This window comes from Rhagoletis pomonella, unplaced genomic scaffold, assembly GCF_013731165.1.
Source record: "Rhagoletis pomonella isolate Grant_MI unplaced genomic scaffold, Rhpom_1.0 Rhpom_scaffold_00004, whole genome shotgun sequence".
Classification (NCBI taxonomy): Eukaryota; Metazoa; Arthropoda; class Insecta; order Diptera; family Tephritidae; genus Rhagoletis; species Rhagoletis pomonella.
The window spans coordinates 14,965,825-14,986,076 of NW_023458558.1; the positions used below are offsets into that span (position 1 = coordinate 14,965,825).

The window sequence follows — 20,252 nt, forward strand, 5'->3', positions numbered from 1 at the left end:
TATTTATCTCGCTGATAATTATTATGAAAATACTTCTATTATATAAGCCTTAAAATAACAGTTATCGATGACTTAAAAAAATTGTCTCACACATAATTATTATCAAAAGACTTATAATTCTTACAAAAATTTGGTTGCCTTAAACTGCACCGTGAACTAATTATTATTCTGGGTCTCTGAGTGTAAACTGTCCGCATCCTATTAAAATAGCTTAATTGGTTTTTCCTATAACTTTTACACTTGATAGCCGATTCGTATACAGTTGAGGTCAATTAACTTTGGGAAAAAAACCTCCTGGAGACAAGAACATCGAGATATCATACTTTAATGTCCGACTGTAAATGACGAAGATACACCTAGAAAAAAGTTAGCTAAATATATTTCTCTTAATAAATCATTTGGTTATAGTTATATTATTTATTTATAGTTATAGTTTAGCATTGTTCTATGCCGGAAAACAAATTATACACCTGTATTTTTATTTATTTTGAAGTCAAAAAATATTTAGAGGTCGCTCCAACTGCTCAATGTTTTCCATGTATTTTATATAGGAAAACCCGACTTTTCGTAGAAATGGTATAGAATGCTTGAAAATCAATATTTTTCGATCGGAAATCTTTGTTTCTCTTCAGTTCTCAACAAAAATCACAAGAAATATTTTTCATTATTTCTGTTGCTTGAAAAAAGTACTTTGCTGTTGCTGTAAATTTTCTTGAATAAATAAATATGTACACGAGCATTTTTTTCTTGAGAGCTGCATACTGATTTAAGAAATTTTGATAGAATACAATTTTTTCATTTCTTGTGCGTCACTTTATATGCTGTTTTCGTTTTTCTTAAGACCTACAGACAGCTCTTTAAGAAGTGAAGTGCGAATAAATATGTAAAGATTGAGTACAATTTCAATAACACGGTCACCTATTTAGTCTTAGTTTTAAAATGACTCGTTTTGAAAAATAATTGCATTTTAATTCGACTAAATTCTAACTTTAATTTGACTTGTTCTAAAATGTGCTCTAAGTCTTTAAAGCCTTTTTTTTCATTTTGCCTCTAACTACGCACCTACTACGCGCATAGAATTTATAGTTCGCTAAATTGGCAACACGATTTTCAAAGCGGGAAGCAGGAGACGGCTTTCGCACTTGAACGGGCAAAGCAAATGAGGAAACTTCATTTTAATTAAGGCCTTCGCAAATTCCACAACATTCTAAGCATTTCAATTAAAATATTTGAAGGTTGCCTAATGTTACAAGACAATTCGAGACTTGCATACGCAAGAAATTTCTCCAATTCAATGAATTATTTTCGTGGAAACAGTTGCAATAGTCAGATTAGTCAGTCAGATTGCATTTTAATATACATACTTAATATGTGTGTATACAATTTCCTTGTGCGTGTATTTGTAATTCTTCTGCTTAAAAGCGGCTTGAACTATTTTGAGGAAGCCTTGAGTGTGAAGTCGCCTTGATGGGTATAAGCTATGGCGGCATCTGGCAGAGTGCACCGAAATCGAGAAATTTCACTAACAGCTCTATTCTGTATTAGTGACAGTTTTGTTACGAAAAAACGTATGAAAAAATTTCCTTTTTTCACAGTTAAACAGACCTTGGTTTTAAGTCCACGCCACCTTTCGCCAATTATCCGAGTGAATTAGGCTCTCTTTGTAGCTGACCATAAGAAAGGTGAGAATACCCAATCCTAAGGGCATTCTCTACCAGCCTTTGCCATAGCATCAGGGCCGGCTTAAGGGCAGAGCGAGAAGGGCGGTTACCCTGGTCGAAAAGTTCTGGGATGGCGTTTAATTTTTTTATTGCATAACATTTTCAAATTTGAATTTTCTTCATCGATATTGGCTGATAAAATGACGAGATTTGAGTTTTTTATCTCGCTAGCTATTTAGAATGACAACCCATACTCAATCTCGTGAGTAAAACAATGCAAGGTACAACCATGGACATGCATTTCTATCCACCTATAGAAATAAGATGCTCATCTTGCAAAAGCAGCAAGAAGGAGATGTTCGATCACTAAAGTCAAGATGAGTCAGCAAATTTCACACCAGAAGATCACTTTTGAACTGATGTTTTCATTGTTCGAGTTGACACTGCCTTGACTGAGTTTGAATAGTTGAGTCTATGAGGCATTTATTCTTACTCACAATCGCAATCACAATCACTCAATTGAAAATGTTGGAAGTTGAGCAGTTGAGAGTTGAAAAAATTACGGCGCATTAAACTTGCAACGATGGAATGGCCATTGGAGGTTGTAGATATTCGGCAAGAAAAATGTCTTCGATGTATTTCCCAATGATTGGATTTCTCTCAGGATTTTGTTGACTTTGCTAGGGACTGTTGTCTGCAGGGAGCGAAGTTTTTCGAAATCGCAGCTCATCAAAACGTACCTAGGATCCACTATTTCCCAAGAAAGATTAAATGCTTTAGCTGTCTTAACTATCGAAAATGAGTCTGCTACTCAGATTGACTTGTCCAAAAGCATTGAAAAATTTGCTCAAGCCAAAGCAAAGTAAACTTGTTGTAATTTATATACATATCTAAATTTTGATTATATGTAGTAAGAATTGGAATTTTTTTAATTTCGACTATTTTTGCATTTGATTATCGTATAAGAAAAAGAAGTCCGAGGTAATAAACATTATTATCAAAAGGCGCGTCGTTTTATTTACGCCCCGGCCGTCGTTGTTTCTAAAGCCGACCCTGCTTGGCATAATCTTTTAGATAATATGAAGTGTATCCTTACCTTATGACTTTTTTATTCAAAATGTTGAGTACCTTCCTAGAAGGTAAAATAAATAAGTGGTCTTCTTAGATCTTTTATTACTCTGTAGGGATATGTCTTCCGCGCTCGGCCAGAGTTTTAATGTCGTTTCCTCAATAACGCAAAAGTTTACATGAGATAATTATGAAGTAGTACGAATAGAACTTGACTCCAGACACGTTTCGACATGCCTACATTAATAGCCCATTAAATATTCGAATTCAGTTGTGGTGTCTAACTAAACTTTGTATGATCCTTACATGATTTTCTTCCATATAGGCTCTATGTACATGAGTATGTGCACACAATTATATAGGTATCTTTGCATTGACCCTACCCTACCTCTGCACTGACTCCTTCCAGCGTATATTCTCATTCGCCAGCCCATTAATCAGCCGGTGCGCTAAGTCTATTGTAAATGCAGTTTTATCCGCATCCCGTTGACACATTTGCTTTGCAGCTATAGCTTCCTCGAACTCCGCCTGTATCTCTGCCAGTTTCATTTCGAATTCATTGATTTTAATCTTTAGATATTGCAGACGCTCACGTGCCTCCTGCAATTCTCTCTGCGAATCGTGCAAAGCCTGTTGCTTGGGTCCGACAATGAGAAATACCTGATGATAACGATGCAAATTGATAACCCAAGCACAAAGGCCAGCCGCAGCCACTGACTTTTGTACGACCTTTTCGGGACTGAACTCGGGATCCTAAGGAATAAATAAAATGAAAATAATTGCTCAGCAAGTACCTACTTAGTTCAGTCTAGTTTACCTTCAAATATCCCTGTAATACTTCGATGATATTTGGATGTATATTGTCTTTATTGTAATTAACTAGATCGTAGAGAAATTGATCGACGCGCACCATTGTTAGCTTGGCTGCCTTCCAGCTGCGATCGCGTGGTATTTTGCCATTTTTCGCTAGTAAAACCATAACAGCTGCGCATACATTTACCACAGCCTTGGGTGGTGAGCCAAACGACTTCAATTCGGTGAGATTATTTTTGTTTAAAGTATTAAGCGCCGCTTGTGCAGCAACAAGTGCTGGTTCCGCTTTGCGTAAATCTTCTTCGCATAACTTTGTTTTCATGCAGACATCCTCTTCAATGATGCGCACGCGCTTCTCCTCCTCAGATGCGGTCGACTTTTCGCGTTTGACCTTCTCACTCTCAGCACTCACAATGATGATCAGCTTATCGGCGGCTGCATTTTTTGCTGCCAATTGAACTTCTTGGATGGCCAATTGGTTCTGTTTGTGAAATGGAGGCATACAAATATACCTTAATACAAATTCGCAGAAAATAAAATATTTTATTTGGATGTTTCATTACTGGGATCCAGATAATAGCTACAGCCGCATATTTGGCTTATCAGAAACTACAGAGGTAGATCGAATTTGACGCCGCAGACATGAAAGATCCACAAAGCCACTAGGAAGTACCCTGATCAAAAAACCCCGAGCCAACACCGACGCGGTTCATTACTCTGTTGCAGCAACGTTTCTCATTCGCCTTAGTCTGGTAGAGGACAGGCATGCCGCTCTCTTCTCCTCACGCCACTCAACCTCATACTAAGCGAACGTTTCCTGAACCAGATAAAATCGAACGAAAATTACACTGAAGATGGCCCAACGCCGAAACGGGTTTGTCTGCAAATCAAGCTTGACAAGGGATGACAGAAATTTGTCCCAAAATAAATCAGATAAAATCATATTGCCACCTGCTATACAGGCAAGCTCACATGGCCGAAATGTCAATGGCTATTGGTCTACTCACGGGTGATATCTTGATAGGCAGACATGAGGAACGCCTTGGGGTCCACCAGAATAACTTTTGTAAGAGCTGCTAAGACGAAGAAGCGTCTGAACCAATCAGAAATTTACTCTGCGTTTGCCCTACACTCTGCAGGAAAAGTAGCTAAGCTTGTAGCCATGCAATGGTTTACGAAAGAGTAGATGCTCTGGATCCTATCGATCGTATTTGACTATTTTTTTGGTATTAGGTTTCGTAGTTTTCCTTTAAGCTCGTGACATAACCTTCTAGTAGTAAGATTTTTTTTGGGAAACCTTACTGCTAAACGATTAACAAGTGAAAAAATAACATGCATATATGAGCATTTCTTTCAAAACTTTTAAAATTTTCAAAGTGTATGTGTGAGTATCAGTTCAACTGTCTTGTGGATTCAGCCTTCAAGCTCTGTGTGGATACTACTAAGTAACGTTGAAACGCAAAATTAGTTTACCACATTATTTCGCCAGCCGCATACGCTTTACGCTCTTTTGCATCGAATTCCTCACTCGAATATATGTATGTATGTAGGAGAATATTTTTGAAAGTGCAGTTGCACAGTGCACTTTGCCGCGTAGACAACTCAATTACGAGTACTAATTGAAAAGCGCGCTGTCGATTGTCCACTCAACTAGCCGTCCGAAACGTACAACTTCACACGCATTTGTATTTTTTTTTGTTTTTGTTTTTGTGACCACGATGCATTGCATACATAAAAGTGAGTGCATGTGTTGGTGTGTATGTATGTATGTAGATTGCAAATTTGCATTTCGTACCTTCAGCGCGTCCACTTGACAAGCACACTCCGCCAATTTAGCCATGCCGCTCTGCAAGCGTTGAATGCGTCCGGTATGTTCGCCATTCTTTTCCACCAGCAATTTGCGATAGAGGAAAATGTATTCGAGAAAGGTTTTTGGTGTCGTGTAGTTGTAGCGTTTTTCGTTTTGCAAATAAATTTTCGAAATCTGATTGACTGTGTGGTGAACGTAGGCCATAAAGCAACCGATTGGCGAAATCATGTTACGCTGCATTGCAATGTATGACAGTCGGGCGAGAAAATCAATAAGAGAAACAAAAAATATTTACATACTTATAATGAAAAACAAAAGAGACACTTTGGTGGTGTACTCACAGGCAAAATACGCACATCAATTTCACTAAGAAATTTTTGCGATACAGACTCGAGTGCTATTTTGGGCCATTCGTGGAACCAATCGATGCTGGTGCGGCTAAGTATGGCGGGGAATTTGCGCGCACGCACGCGTAAAGTCTGTCCGACAGGCGAAAAGCAGAGAACCACCTTTAGGAGTCGCCTTATTTTGTCAATGAAAAAACGCCAGCAGTTCTCTTTGGTGTCGAGAGTGCCACTTTGTTTCACCTCGTTACGTATGCCGTTGAAAATGGTCTCCAGCTGATCTTCATTGAAGAGTTCCGGTATATCGCCCGATGCTAAGAGATCATTGATGAGCATTAACAGTGGCTCGTCGGGTATTTGCGCGTCCGACATGAGGAAAACCGAAGCGACATTCTTTAGTCCTACTTTCATGTACAAAGCGGCAAATTCCTCTTTGAGGTTTTGTAAGCCAAAACCGCGTTTTAATTGTACTTGAAATACACTTAGTGACGAGATGAACGAGGCGAGACGTGCGAGTGTCTGTTTGCCCGAACCGCCAACGCCGATCAGTAGTGCATTGCCACGCGGACTTTCGAGTATGCGATTGATGCTGAAAGCGAAGATCCGAAATAGCTGTACATATTTATAAAGAGAGCAAAGTTAACATTACCGACAAACATGTATCATCGCATCCTCAAACAGCACCAAATTCATGTAACCCACCACCTCATTGTAGTTGGCTTGGGCCTCCATTAGCAATTGGTGTAGCATGTCCCAGCTGCGCAGCGGCATATATTTCTGATCTACGAGCGACTGCGCAAAGTGACTATATATTAGTGGCTCAGCAAACACGTAATCCTCATCGAAATCTTCAAAATCTTTCTTGAAGATATCGCGTATTGTTGCCTTGAAGGATTTAATGTCATACTGATCCACCAGTCGATCGTGGTAGACGCGATACGCCTCATGCACGTACAGACGTATCAAGTCGGCCGGCTTATTGCAGATAGTGCCGTTGCTCGCCAACATCGCACTGCTGACAGCGCTGTTGCCGCTTTGACTCGTCGGCGTACCACAGCTAAACATCAGCCCCTGATAGATGTTGGTCAGGTCACGCAAATTGAAAGTGTAATGGAATTTCAATGCAGTCGGCAGAAATGCGTATTCCACGCGCCGATGCAAGGCGATGCCGACTTGTACCAGCAGCTCAGCGATGCACTTGATTTCCTTGCCGAATGAGTTATAGGGATTGTCTAAGTGACTGTGCAAAATAGTGCCAAAGATGCATTGCAGTGTCTGCTCGGTGGGTGTTGCCACTGAAAAAACACAAAAGTGGCGCTGCAGTCTTGGGTCGATGGTAAACGAACCAGCCGTGGGATTCATGCAGGCCACAAATTGGCAGTGACGTATGTCCTTTAACTGTAAGCGTTGCCGATCGTACCTGGGCAACGAATTATCTTTATTTTAAGAATAACACTTTTCAATTTGCCGACTTTTAACTCACCATTGTCGATAGTCCATGAATTGACGTATAATCGTATGGGGCTGTACGGTGCCATACACATCCACTTCCGGCATATTGAGATCATTTACGAAGTAAACTAGATGTCTATTGGCGCCACTAGGTGCATAGCACCGTCCCGATTTCTTTTCCAGTGGCCGCTCGAGTATCTTCTGAAAGATCTCAGACGTGGTGTAGTAGTTGAAATGCGTCGTCTGTACTGCAATGCTTCGTGACCTGGCCGGCGATGTTAATAGCTTACTGCGTTTTGAATCTGATAACTTTCTTTGTTGCGTAATAGCTTCTGGCTCGGTCGCAGTATCTTGTTCGCTCTCGTATGTGGCGAAAAGCTCGCGAAAAATTGCGCTTTTACCGCAACCCGAAGTTCCGACCAGCATGCAGGCGTACCTACGTCCGATAAGTAATTTCAGAAAGTATGCGAGACGTACTGTTTCTGCTGTGGGCACCAGGATGGTCTAAGGTGGGAAAAGGTGGGGTCAAGTTTTTTTTTAAGTATTTTGCACTTTTATTCGCAGCATAAGCAACTGCCATCTACATATGTATGTACGTACCTGTATTGGTACTTCAGTGTCTATCGGCTCAATTTTTTGCGCCAACGCCAACTCCGACCAACGTTGAAATTTATTTGTGCGCAAATCCAGTTGGTAATCAAAAATAGAATCTTGGGCAGGCAGCTTGACGTCCTTGAATTCGCTTGTCCACCATTTGTGAAATTCACGTCGCCAGTCAATAATGTGATCTTGATGCAGCGCTGAACCGAACCCCCACATTGTTGCATAGATGAATACCAATTCGATTGATAAGTTCAGGGTATCTTTTGCAGTTTCACTGGGGTTCACAAGGCTGTGGGTATCAATGGCGTTTTCTTCGATTCTATTCACCTAGAGTTGAGGACAAATATTAGTAAATTTTTATAAAAATATCAATCCAAGAGCTATTGTATTTTGACAGAAAGAGCGCGTGGTATAAATAAAGTTGTTCTAGGCGGTGATTATTCAACGAAAACTTTCGTCGGAACTAAGCAGACAAAGATATGAAAGAGACATACACTTTTTCGCCGGCTTCGTTAAACAACTCATTGCTGTACTCTGCACTTGTGTCTTGAGCTCCTATGAAAAGTCTTTAACAGCCGCAAACAATTATAACATAGGTGCGCTGAAGGTGTCAACAAATCAAGGTTTATCTACCGCTTGCTTTGGGGCAAAACTGTCGCGACAGGATGGGCCCCAGATCAGCTTTACACTTTTTGACGGCACTGGCCCAGCCTGCCGCGACAGTTTTGCTAGTGTTGTCAAAAAGCTAGGTAAATATAGTGTAGGGGGTATACGAAGCTGTGCAGTATTGGTCTGTTAGTTGGGTCCTTAGGGGAGCACGACCTCTTAAAGACGTAAAGTGTTATCTGCGGCATAAGTTCAGTGAGTTCTTTTTACGGATGAGCCCAATTTAGACTAAAAAGAAGACAGGCGATGGACTGACGAAGCACTCAAGAGTCGTTGGATAAAGCCTGGTTAGGGCTGACTTTCTTTTAGGTCCCTTACAATTTAGACTGATATGAAAATCAGGTCACAGTGCCATTGGGAAACCTAACAGGATGATTAGTACATTTTGACGCCCTGAGTGCCTGACGAGATTCGACAGCTAGCAGGAGGAAAGTACATATATTTACATATATAGTAGAGCATTTACAATCTGCCATAGATTACCATCTGTAGCGGCGGTAGACTATCGAACTAAAAAATTAGCTCGTTAAAAATTTCTTCTAATTTAACTGGTCTCAAGACCCATTTGGGTATGATTAATTCTAATGGACTATACCTACCCGTTTGAGCGCGTGCAGCAAACTCTCGAGCAGATGGCAAGTCATTTGTATCATAGCCATTTCGCTGATAGGCGTCGTACGTCGAAATGCACGCTGTCTCGTCATAAGGTTGGGGAAATATTTCTCAAACAGGGCGGTGAGTGTGCCTCTTTCAATGGGATCGTTACGCGTTTCTATCCACGACAGCACATAACTAGAGAAAGCAAAAATTCAGCATAACAAATTACTTAGTTTTCTTTCATGTCTCACAACTTACGGAGCCCAGCCCATGTCTTGTGGGTTAATATACAAAATACCAGCCCTGGAAACCGTGGCTGGTGTGGCCGCCTTGAGGTGACCCACCTCAAAGAGCAATCGCATTTCTCGCTTCAAAGTGATACGTTCGTTGCTTGCGAGCGTTAATATTTTATTGTCATCCATCAGTGTATTCAAACTCTCGATCCACATGGGGTCAATATCACCATCAAGCACAATCCACTTGGGGTTGCTCGCTGGTAAATTTGTCTGTTCGCGCATTATCGATGAGAAGAGACCATCCTTCCATTCGCGCGTTGTCGGGTTGACAACCCCGAATAGTTCATCATTCGATAAGGCTTTTGGATTGATTACACTACAGACGGGTTTCAATTTCTGTATGCGATAGGTTTCAAGAAGTGTTTGCCAAATTTTAGTTTTTCCTGTGCCAGTGTTGCCGACAATGAAAACTGAATGTCGAACATCTAAAAGATCTTGCAGTTGCACAACTTTCATTAGAAAGCCCTCCTCAGGTTGCAGCTTGTTCTCATTAACTGCACGCCTTATAGTTTTTTCAAACTCAAAAATGCGCTTGCGCGGCACATCCAATGTGGGAAAGAGATCGCCAATAAGGCCCATGAATATGGCCACATCCTCGGTAACAATTTTCGGTATGTTGAAATCGCGCAAAGCACGCATGAGCACCTTAGGAATCAATACGTAATCTAACAGTAACTGCATGCAAAACAAATTCAATGCTACTCACCTGATCTTCCGGTCGACTGTGATCGTCGCGCTTCAATGTGCCCGCCACCACCAACACAGACTTGATAGCGCGCAGTCCCCAATCGTAATGATCCTGCTTGGACAACAGTTCTCGGCACAGTGTGTAAAGCGTTATAAATTTGCGTGCAAGTATGCGCGCATCTTGAAAGCCCTCAGCCATTAGCATGATTTCGCAAATGAGTGCAAAATCTGGTACGACCATGGCGCAAGGGCGAAAGAGCGTCTTCAAATTTTCAGGCAATTCAGTACGTCCCGCGTAGCCGGGATTAAGTGTGATGAATATACCCACCGTTGGCACCAAGGCAATGGACTCGCCCATAAATGTAAAACGCTCACGATGCATCTATAACAAGTTAGGTCAGTATTTACTACCCGGCACTCTGTAGTACTATTTTTTTGCAAGTGCATGTTTAGTTAATTGTACCTTAATTGCGTCTTGTATAGTCTTCACCTGCACGGCTACAACCGACAGCACCTCCACTGCAATGCGATTGAATTCATCAAAACAACCCCAAGCACCAGTTTGTGCTAGTCCTTTATAGATGTTGCCACAAGACTTGTAGTCCATTTGCTCCGAGCAGTTAAAAACGTAAACCATCATGCCAAGTGCTCGCCCTAGATCTTTTGTGGTTTCGGTTTTGCCGGTGCCTGCCGGGCCAGCGGGTGCGCCGCCCATTACAAGATGCAGCGACTACATTAAAAATCATTATTAAAACATGAAATTTTTGGCGTCCAACCTTCCATTCATATAAAGGTATTGAATACTGCCTAGGCTCGATTTTATGTACCAGCAATTTAAATTAGGGACTACAATAATGGGACGACGGAAATGTATTTTGCCGCATTTAAAGTCTCAACCGATTTCACGAGACATGCACCTAAATATGAAGAAGTCTCAAAGAAATGTTTTTCCGAAAAATCTTTCTTAGGGACAGACTTCCAAGCCAGTGTTTTCAACGCCATGCCTCCCTCTGGCGTTGCAACTGTCAAAGCGAATTTAGCTGAGTGAATAAAACACGCTAGCCTTTTCTCATCTATGCTAACTGCCGTGCGGAATTTTAAAATAGAATTTCTCACCACAGCTGTCCTCTGATACGGAGAAAAGCCATATAGGTTGTCTATCAGAGATAAGAAACCCCGCGTTCCAAAGAAAGAATCTGAAAAGTACTGTTTGTTTTAATTATTTTGGGAAGGTTTTTCTGTAAACTTCGTAAAATGAAACTTCTTTTGAAGATTTTTGGTATTAAAACAAAGCAAGAGATGGTCAGACATTTCTTCGGAACCCAGTAAATGTGTACATCCGTATCAGCTTATATTTATTCACCAACGATAATAGTGCCTCTATCACAACTTGGCTGTCAATATACAGATCTATTTGTTAATTTATTTGGCTAATGCTACAATTGTCCGAAAGCTTATAAGACTTACTAAGCTCGAGCTGGCACGTCTACACCCTTGTCCCATCCGCGTAAACATTTAGCGAGTGAGCCATCCTCATGGCCTCACCTTCGACCTCGGTCGTGATTCCGAAAATCGCCTCCATATATATATTCTTGGCCAACAGGTCCGCTGTCAAATTTGCTTAGAATTACACGTAGAAACCTTCTGTGCTATACGTGCAAAGTTGAAAAAATCTTCCATACTAGTTGATCCGCCCTAAAGTATACTATGCATATGTTGACATATTAAACCTGTATAAACTTTACCATGCAAGACAATACAACACTTATGTATGTAAGTCTAATTCTCTAATAATAGGGTATTCGAAAGGAAGTGTTTAAGCTGTGAAAATATAATTAATTTAGCGAATAATTTTCTTAACGGAAATGAATAATTTGCCGGCGCGGCGTTGTAACGGAAACAGCAATGTGAGCTTTGATTACTTTACCTCTGATGAGGAGATAACACATATCGTCATTTAAAGGACAAAACCGCGTATCGTCATGCTGAAGAAGCGCGTAACTGACATTTGCTGCCAAAAATTGGATTTGCTTATACAAGTGCTTGGCTCGATCTTTATCCATTCGTCCTGAAATATACTAGCCAGAAATGCGATTGCTTTATAGAAAAGCGAACCATTTTGGAATATGAGTGTTTTTACTCTCTAGAAAATAATTCACGCAACCTCACATACTCGGTTTTACATTGTCTTGTTACGCGGTTTTGTACTTTAAACGACGATATGTACTGTGTTTAAGATATATAATTCATGTGCGAATATTTATTGGAAAATTAGTTGGGTTCTCATTCAACAGAAGAGGTTAACTCACATTATTTATGATTGATGCCTTACCACGGCTCTCTCTCTTTTTCTCTCTTACCTGCGTCAGAGTAATGTAACATCTATCTGTGAGCGGTGTTATAACAAGTCTTGACGTATTTCCAAGATATTCATAGGCATAGCGGAATTCCGCATCGCAGATGTTCGCAAAACAGTCCTCGTCAGTTGCTGCTGGCCGGCGCTCTGTCTCGAGCATAGCATCATCCCAGCGATGTCGCAGCTGACTTTGCCACTGAAATGCCAGCGCACTATCGACCTTGGCCTGTATGATTTTGCCGACCACGTCACGCGAGTGCACATCGATTGTGCACACGGTCATTACCTTTTGACGATCGCCGGGTGTGAGTTCGCCCAACAGCAAGTTGATGAGTGAATTCAATTGCGTCATCTGGCGCTTATGCAGATCCTTCATGGCCGTTTCGTAACCCTCATCCATCCATGCAAATGCGCGATTTACATCTGCTGCCCAAGCGATTTGACTGCAACATAAAGCGACTTGCGCTGGCCATTCGTGTAGCCACAATTCGCGTGACTTGTCCATGTGTGCGGCAAGCGCGCGCCTAAAGAGTTCATGCAAAGTGGTACGCATTTGCAAGATTACGCCATTCAACCATAATTCCACACGTTCTGCACACTGCACATTGGGTGCGGCCACATTGGCCGCCGCAAAACGCACGTACTCGTCGTTCTCCTTTGAGTGCATACCGATTGCGCAGTATGGGCCACTGTCAGCGCACGTATTATATTCAAGGCGTAGTATGGAGTCGAAAAGTTTAATGAGATGCCGATCAATAATGCGCGGGCAGTTACCATTCGAGAGTATATCGAGTAGATCTACTGCAGAGATGAAGTAGAAACGTGGGAAAACCATACGTTTGGTCTCTAGGTAGTCATTCAAAGCCTTCTCACACACCGCTAAGCGCTGTTGCAGCAAGGTAAGCGTTTCAAAAATGTGCTCACACTGCAAAACGATTTGCATGGCGATGCCTAAGCGTTTCACTTCGGCCAACAGATGTGTGAACTCACTGTCGATGATCTCGAAGTTTGCGGCGTCTGATGGCAGTTGAGCGCGAATGTCGGCGGTACCAATGAAAATCGCCTCCAAGTAGACCCATTTGCGTTGCACCTCAAACCAACTGCCGATCAGTGTATCGATATCGCTGAGTATACGTTGCCAGTAGGTCAGCTTATTGAGGAGGTATTCAATATTCTTGGAAGAGGCGATATTTTGCAGCTGCATTTGATTATCGTCAAGTGTCTCCATTAGCTCCTCTGAAACTTTAAGTAATTGAACTTCTGCGCGCCGCGGGTGTTGTTCCGTGTCGAAATGCATACGTGTCCAAGTATTATTAATTTCATCTAGCACTTTGGTGACTGTCATTTCTTTGACTGCGCGATCGACGGTATTTTTGATTTCCTCTTCGTGCAAGTGGAGTTTAAGTTGTAGTAGTTGCTCGAGCGAGGTTCTAGTGTCACATTTGAAGGAGAGCTAGAGAGGAAATTGTTTTTGTTAATGTAATAAGTAGTTGTGAGGTCAGCCAATAAACACATTATCTCTCTCGAAAGAAAAGAACAATTTTTAGTTAAATTTAATTTTTAAAATTATGTTGAAAACGAATATGGTGCTGTAGATATACATATATCGAGAAATGTATCGCTTTTCGAAAATACGGGAGAGTAAGATTTAAGGTGGCCTGCTTCACATGTTACCATCCTATTAATTTTTTACAAATCGAATAAAACCTTGCTAAATTTATCGATGAATGTGTTAATATATAAAAATAGTTTTAGATCGATAGTAATATCGATAATTTTATACAATATAGATACAAGTTATCGATAATTGTATCATTCTTCACCCAGATCACATGTTCAATAAAAAATCTTAGTTTCTTAACTTAAATTAAGCTAACAACTTTTGAGTTGAATCTAACTAAGTAAGTACTATGTCCACCTGAACGAATAAATATTTAATTGCAGTTGGAATTTGCAAATATTTTACTAATTGTATTCATTAATATCTTTGCTGTTTGCATTGAAACTTAATTAAAATTTATTTCATTTTGCTCTTGGTTATACAGTCGCAAAGGTGGTGTAAATCTTTGGCTGGTTGTCCACAAATGTTTCAGCGAAATTTCGACTTATATGTAGCTAAATATTCTATTTACCACAAAATAATCAAAATATTATTGGAAAATACTTCAAGCGGTTAAATATGTAGAATTCCACTACTTTGTACGAGCAAACACATATACCTATTGAGCTTTTAAGGGCCATAATAAAATCCACATATAATGCTGAGCGCAAATTTTCAATATATATATGAAAGATGTGTATGAATGTGTACGTGCATTTATCCTTAAGTAAAGAGCGACAATTTGCTATTTGATTAACGAAATTCAGTTTCACATAATTATTTTTCAAATCTCAAGTGTTAGAATTTGGCAAGCAGGTAGATAGATTTCTTTGATGCATTAGGCAAAACTTCTTCTTAGAACATTTGATTTATATTACTCATACGCACTGTCATCCCGCTGAGGGCTTATTATACATACAAACATATCACGTATCAGAGATGTTGCGAATATTTGCATAATCGCATTCGTTATGCGAATGATTCGCATCATTTTACACAATCGCATTCGACATTCGCATTCGCATCAAATGATACGAATGGTTTGCGAATGCGAATGTGTACATGGGCGGAGAGTCCATGGGCTTTCGAAGTTCGAAATAGGACCTTTGGTAAAAATGATTTTTAATTATTCTACGTAAATAACTAAAAGAGTAAACGGTATATAACTTTTTTGTGCAAACCTATAATACAAGTACCACAAAAACAAAGTTATATACCGTTTAACTAAGAGCAAAAGGCATTCCACGACTATGTTTTTACTTTTTTAGTAGTTTACATAGAGTAATTAAAAATATTTTTTCTACCAAAGGTCCAATTTCGAACTTCGAAGGCCCATAGCTCGATTTTGGAAGATGCATATAAAGATTAATAATTTTAGATAGCTGGCAACCCTATTCAAAATTATTCCTTCGGGTTAAGAGCGCATTTAAATGTCTTTCATTTGCTGAACTCAATGCAAATTTTTTGTCAATATGTATAAATTTAGTCACTAAAATTTTAAGCGGTTGGAAACCCTGATAAAAAGTTTTTTTTTTACAAACAAAATCGTATTAACAAATATTTAATTTCCAGAAACTCACTAAATGTTCCACAGAATGTTGTTGATTTAGCTGTTTTTGTCGGCAGGAAAGGGTGAAAAGAGAAAATTAAATCAAATTTTCTTATTAAAGAGAGCATTTTCGACCAAAAATATTATTTTACATAGAAATTTGAATATTCTTTCTCTCGTAAAAAAGATGATCACCGTATGTATTTGCAAAGATTTGTATAAAAATTATATCCCTGCATATAAGATATTTCTTAGCTAAGAGCCACTTGAGCTTAGAAAATAGTTCGCAAGAAAAATCACAAGTAATATGTATTTTTCATTATTTCCTTAAAGAAATAAATATAGGAGCATTTTTTTCTTGAGAACTATAAACTGATTAAAAAAATTTTGATAGAAGAACTTTTCTGTTTAATTTCTTTAAATGAATTTTTCTTATTTAACCGACTTCCAAAAAAGGAGAAGGTTAACCGATTTCGACAATTCTTTCTCTATTGGAAAGGTAGTCCACTGGTTGATCATGAAAAAATTAACGGTACTCCTAAATTTTTATATGGGAATTGATTTCGGTTGTGCAAGTTTTAGCGAAATCGGTGCACTTTTACTAGGTATATTTACAGTTTGTTTGGCATCCATCCTTGCGTGCCTTTGAATATTATATTATACAATATGTTCGTTCATACATACATACATATGTACATAGGTACATAAATATATCTATGCAATGTTACCTTGGTCGCCTGCATCAACTCAAGCCAATGGCGTTCGCTTATAGCTGGATTTTGTAGCTCGGTGATGGCGCGCAATGATGCCATCAACTCCTTGAGGATATCGACTATGTAAACGTAGGGCGCCCAATCGCGTATGCATTTATCCAGCGTGCGTAGATCGCGCGTAAATTTTTTGCATTCTGTTTCCAATTCATCAGTGTCGATGTTATGCCACGCTGTAGTATGCCATTCAACTATACATGATTCAATGACGTAAACGTAGTCCCATAGTTGCTGCAAATATGTGCAGATATATTTTTATTGTACAAGGATGTTGCCATGAGTTAAATGGTACATATGAATATGAAAACCAAGGATACCACAAAATAGATACATATATCTACTTTGTCATTAATTGTAACCATCTGTGCATATGATATCAAAGCTTAAAAATATCAGCTTTAAAAATTATCTACAACTACCAAAAAATAATTGAGATCTTTATTTAATAAATTCAGAGACATTACAATTTTCTGTTTTATCGAAAAACGTTGTTCCATAACAGTTATTAGATGAGACATATCTATATTTCATTTCGCCAATAACAGTTATAATCCCACGTTTATTTTTTACGTTGCCTGATAACAGTTATTTCTCACCTCCTCTTTTATTTTCATCATCTTTATCTTTTTCTCCATCTCCGTTTTCGTCAATATTCTTATCGTACAACGAGTCGTCTTTCTACCCAAAGCAGGTAAGAACAACCCAGTTTTCTCTAAGCAGTACAGGCCCATAAGACTGACCTCATTCCTCCTTAAAACGCTGAAAAAATTCTTGACACTGACATCAGGGACACTCTGCCGCCAGGCATGGTGGCCAAGACCCAACATGCGTACACTAAGGGCAAGTCCACGGAGACTGCACTAGACTCGTTAGTACAACACATCGAGAAGGCTATAGAATACAAATGATACGCTCTAGGGGTATATATAGATGTTTACCGAGCATTCAATAATGTCTCAAACGAAGCTATTATGAATAGCATCGAATCAATGGGGGTTGAATCTGCTATTTCGCTGCGGCGCAGGAAGGAAAATAAGAGCGGACTAGAACGACGCCAGGGTAACCAGACGGGCATGCAGAGTCACACCGCAAGGTGGCGTACTCTAACCACCATTATGGCTACTAACGTTCATCAAATTACTAAAGGAATTCGAGTGGAAACTCCCCGTAATAGTAACAGGGAAGTACCCACTTCGACAATATCAGTAATGTAATGAACAGCGCCCTGAAAGTCGCTGATCGATGGACACTTCGGGGCTAGGGTTTAACGCAAACAAAAGAGACTTTATACTCTTCACAAAAAGATATAAGGTCCCAGTGGGGAGACCCCCGAAGCTAAGTAGCATCGAGCTGTCAATTAAAGATCACACAAAGCCCTAAGGGGAAAATCTCTAGTTCTGAACTGGTGCGCTTCTAGTACATTTAGACTCAGTACTGGTTTGCGATAAATCTCTTTTTCATGCAAGCAACTGGCAATTTAACATGGCGATGTCCTAGGAAGTGTCGATTGCCCCCCGCTGCATCCCTTTTCCGATAGTTCCGAACTACTCCTACGTTCTTGAACAGTTTTCCGAGATACGGCGTTTTCGAACCGGTTGTCGAGATAGGTTGATCTTCCACTCAGCTATCGATATGCTAATTTAAAACTTTCATTTAGGTTTAGATATGTAATTAGATTGTACCACTTTACAAGCAAACGAAAAAAGTTCGCCGTGCAACCTTGAGTCTAACGTATTTTCGTAAGGCAATTTGGATTTTTTTGACCGAACCTAGTTCGCCATTTTACATTTTTCGGTGGCACATACATTCGGCAATATATATATTTTTTGAATTGTTCTAGTCGAATAATTGCAATACATCCTTAGCAAAAGTTTAATGGTTTTTGGCGAGCTTTAATTTACTGACATTAGGGTGGTACACTAGGCTGATAAGAATTGAGTTGTGGTGGGTAAGTGCTTTGTACAACGGTATGGTTTAGATCAAAGAACTTTGTCACAAAAAAACTTGCGACCGAAGATATCACAAAAAATTCAAAAAGGCGAACTTTTTTTTTTGGTGCGGTCTAATGTACCTATTTATATGCTTGATGATTAACTAACCTTGATGCGTTTTACTTCAGCGGCACACAGTTGCAATGCTGTTGGATCTGCAGCGTCAATACCCAGAAGAGCAGCATAGTGAAGATATCGGCGATGAAGCGTAGCAAAGTAATCTAAGCGCGCACAAACTCTATCGCACTGGTTGTACACATTGTGGCACGGAACGTAAAAGAACTGAAATGCAGGCATGAATTAATAAATAGAAAAATATGTTTTAAAAATAAAAAGGATCCCAGTTTTATGCCATTTGTTAATAAGTGTATTCATATAAACGCGTAAATGTACTTAATTTTGTATTGGAAAACCCGGATATTTACGAGATTTACGCTTTTATGAGGGATTGAAGAGTTTAGATAATACCATTATAAATAAGTATCACCACAACCGCTTTTGATAACACGAGGAGAAGCTGCCTCTAAGGGTACGTTCACACAGAAAGCGGTGCCGAGCCGAGCTGAGTGAAGCTTTCAAATTGCTGTAACTATTTATAGGAAAGTGTTCAAAAAGTAAGCTTTTTCAGAAGCCTTTTGGAGATGAAAGTAAAGCAGTTTTTGATTTTGAATTTTCTATTTAATATTTCAACGCCATGTCGCTGTCGCAAACAAGATATCAAAATATTCAAACAAAAACGAATTTTACAACCAATATTTTAAATAAAATTAAGCAAATATTTTTACCGCTTTTCATTAACGGTAATTTTTGTGGTATTTTTTTGCAGCCGAGTCCATCAGAAAAACTTCGCTTCGCTGCGTTTAGTGAGAACACCAGCAGCTACGCTTTGTTCCGCCTTACTCAGCTCGGCACCGCTCGGCTTTCTGTGTGAACGCACCCTAAGACGCCATATACAAACCGCAAACCTAATACGGCTAATTAGAATGACCTGGAATACAACTTTCTATTCAAGTAGAAATTAACCGCTCCGAGAACCATTGGAGCCAAACAAAAGTTTTGCTAAACCCACTGGGGTAATAGTAAAATCCCTAAATAAGTTCGGAGTAGACAACAATTTAGGCTTATCTGCCGCATACTTCACACAGAGTTATGGCTTGTGCTCGGCTTTCCACGATCGTTGGCATTTCGCTTGTGCTGTCCGATGCGGTCAAAGTTTCGGGAGTTATCCTTGGAAGCCCACTAACTTGGTGCTGGTAAGAAAAGCATCAGTTGCTCTATATAGTACTATCTAAGTGCTATGAGATATCTACTATATGCTGATGTATTGGAAACCTTAATGAAGCCAATTACGGTTACATTGCGTCACTGTCTGATAGAACTAACTTGAAAAGCCTACTCTTGTTAAGAAGCTGAGGCGCGTGAAATTTGCCGTCCCTGTTGAAAGGGATCGTTTCACATTAGGCTCAAAATCTCTGGTTTTTCTTTTTATCCGGTGTGCGATCATTCGACAATTCTTGGAAACGGAGTGATGCGTTCCGAAGCAGGCTGCGAACATATCCTTTATGTACCTTTAAGGGGTTCATTGTAGGGTGGAAACATCTGAAATAGAGGCCCAATAAATATCTTCGCGAATGGCTCATGAACACTTCGCAAATCTTTTGAACTGCCTGATTTCTACAGAGTTTTTCAGGAAGAGGTGGTCTCCGATATAACTAGTTGGGTTGGTCGATCGCCTCGGGTTACTTCAAAATCAAGTTCAAAGGAGTCCCAGAATAGAGGGAAATTGCAGGGAATTGCATGGCTCGTGAAGTAACTGCCCCCTCCACTCTGGACAGGATAAGCATTCTGGTAGAATACTCTTTGACAGATTCGCTCAAAGTCGGCTGGGCGAAATCTCCCGCATGTATGATTCCAGGAATAATCCACTAAGTGGTAACACAATGGAAAACATGCTAAAGTCTAAGTAAGCTTCTCGTAGGGCTCCCACCT

The 20,252-nt window shown here is 39.9% G+C and overlaps 1 protein-coding gene across 1 annotated transcript in view; it reads right to left on the minus strand.

The window, feature by feature from the left end:
• Positions 1-20,252, minus strand: part of LOC118738115 (dynein beta chain, ciliary) — a 67,479-nt gene that overhangs the window by 11,986 nt on the left and 35,241 nt on the right. Inside the window, exons 14-27 of the mRNA XM_036469035.1 lie at positions 18,372-18,545; positions 16,231-16,503; positions 12,358-13,806; positions 10,461-10,727; positions 10,017-10,379; positions 9,273-9,955; positions 9,017-9,209; positions 7,749-8,078; positions 7,180-7,652; positions 6,346-7,116; positions 5,694-6,285; positions 5,338-5,586; positions 3,547-4,023; positions 3,118-3,482 (exon numbers count right to left, since the gene is read on the minus strand). Coding sequence (XP_036324928.1) covers positions 3,118-3,482; positions 3,547-4,023; positions 5,338-5,586; positions 5,694-6,285; positions 6,346-7,116; positions 7,180-7,652; positions 7,749-8,078; positions 9,017-9,209; positions 9,273-9,955; positions 10,017-10,379; positions 10,461-10,727; positions 12,358-13,806; positions 16,231-16,503; positions 18,372-18,545 — 6,659 coding nt within the window. The remainder of the gene's footprint in view (positions 1-3,117; positions 3,483-3,546; positions 4,024-5,337; positions 5,587-5,693; positions 6,286-6,345; positions 7,117-7,179; positions 7,653-7,748; positions 8,079-9,016; positions 9,210-9,272; positions 9,956-10,016; positions 10,380-10,460; positions 10,728-12,357; positions 13,807-16,230; positions 16,504-18,371; positions 18,546-20,252) is intronic.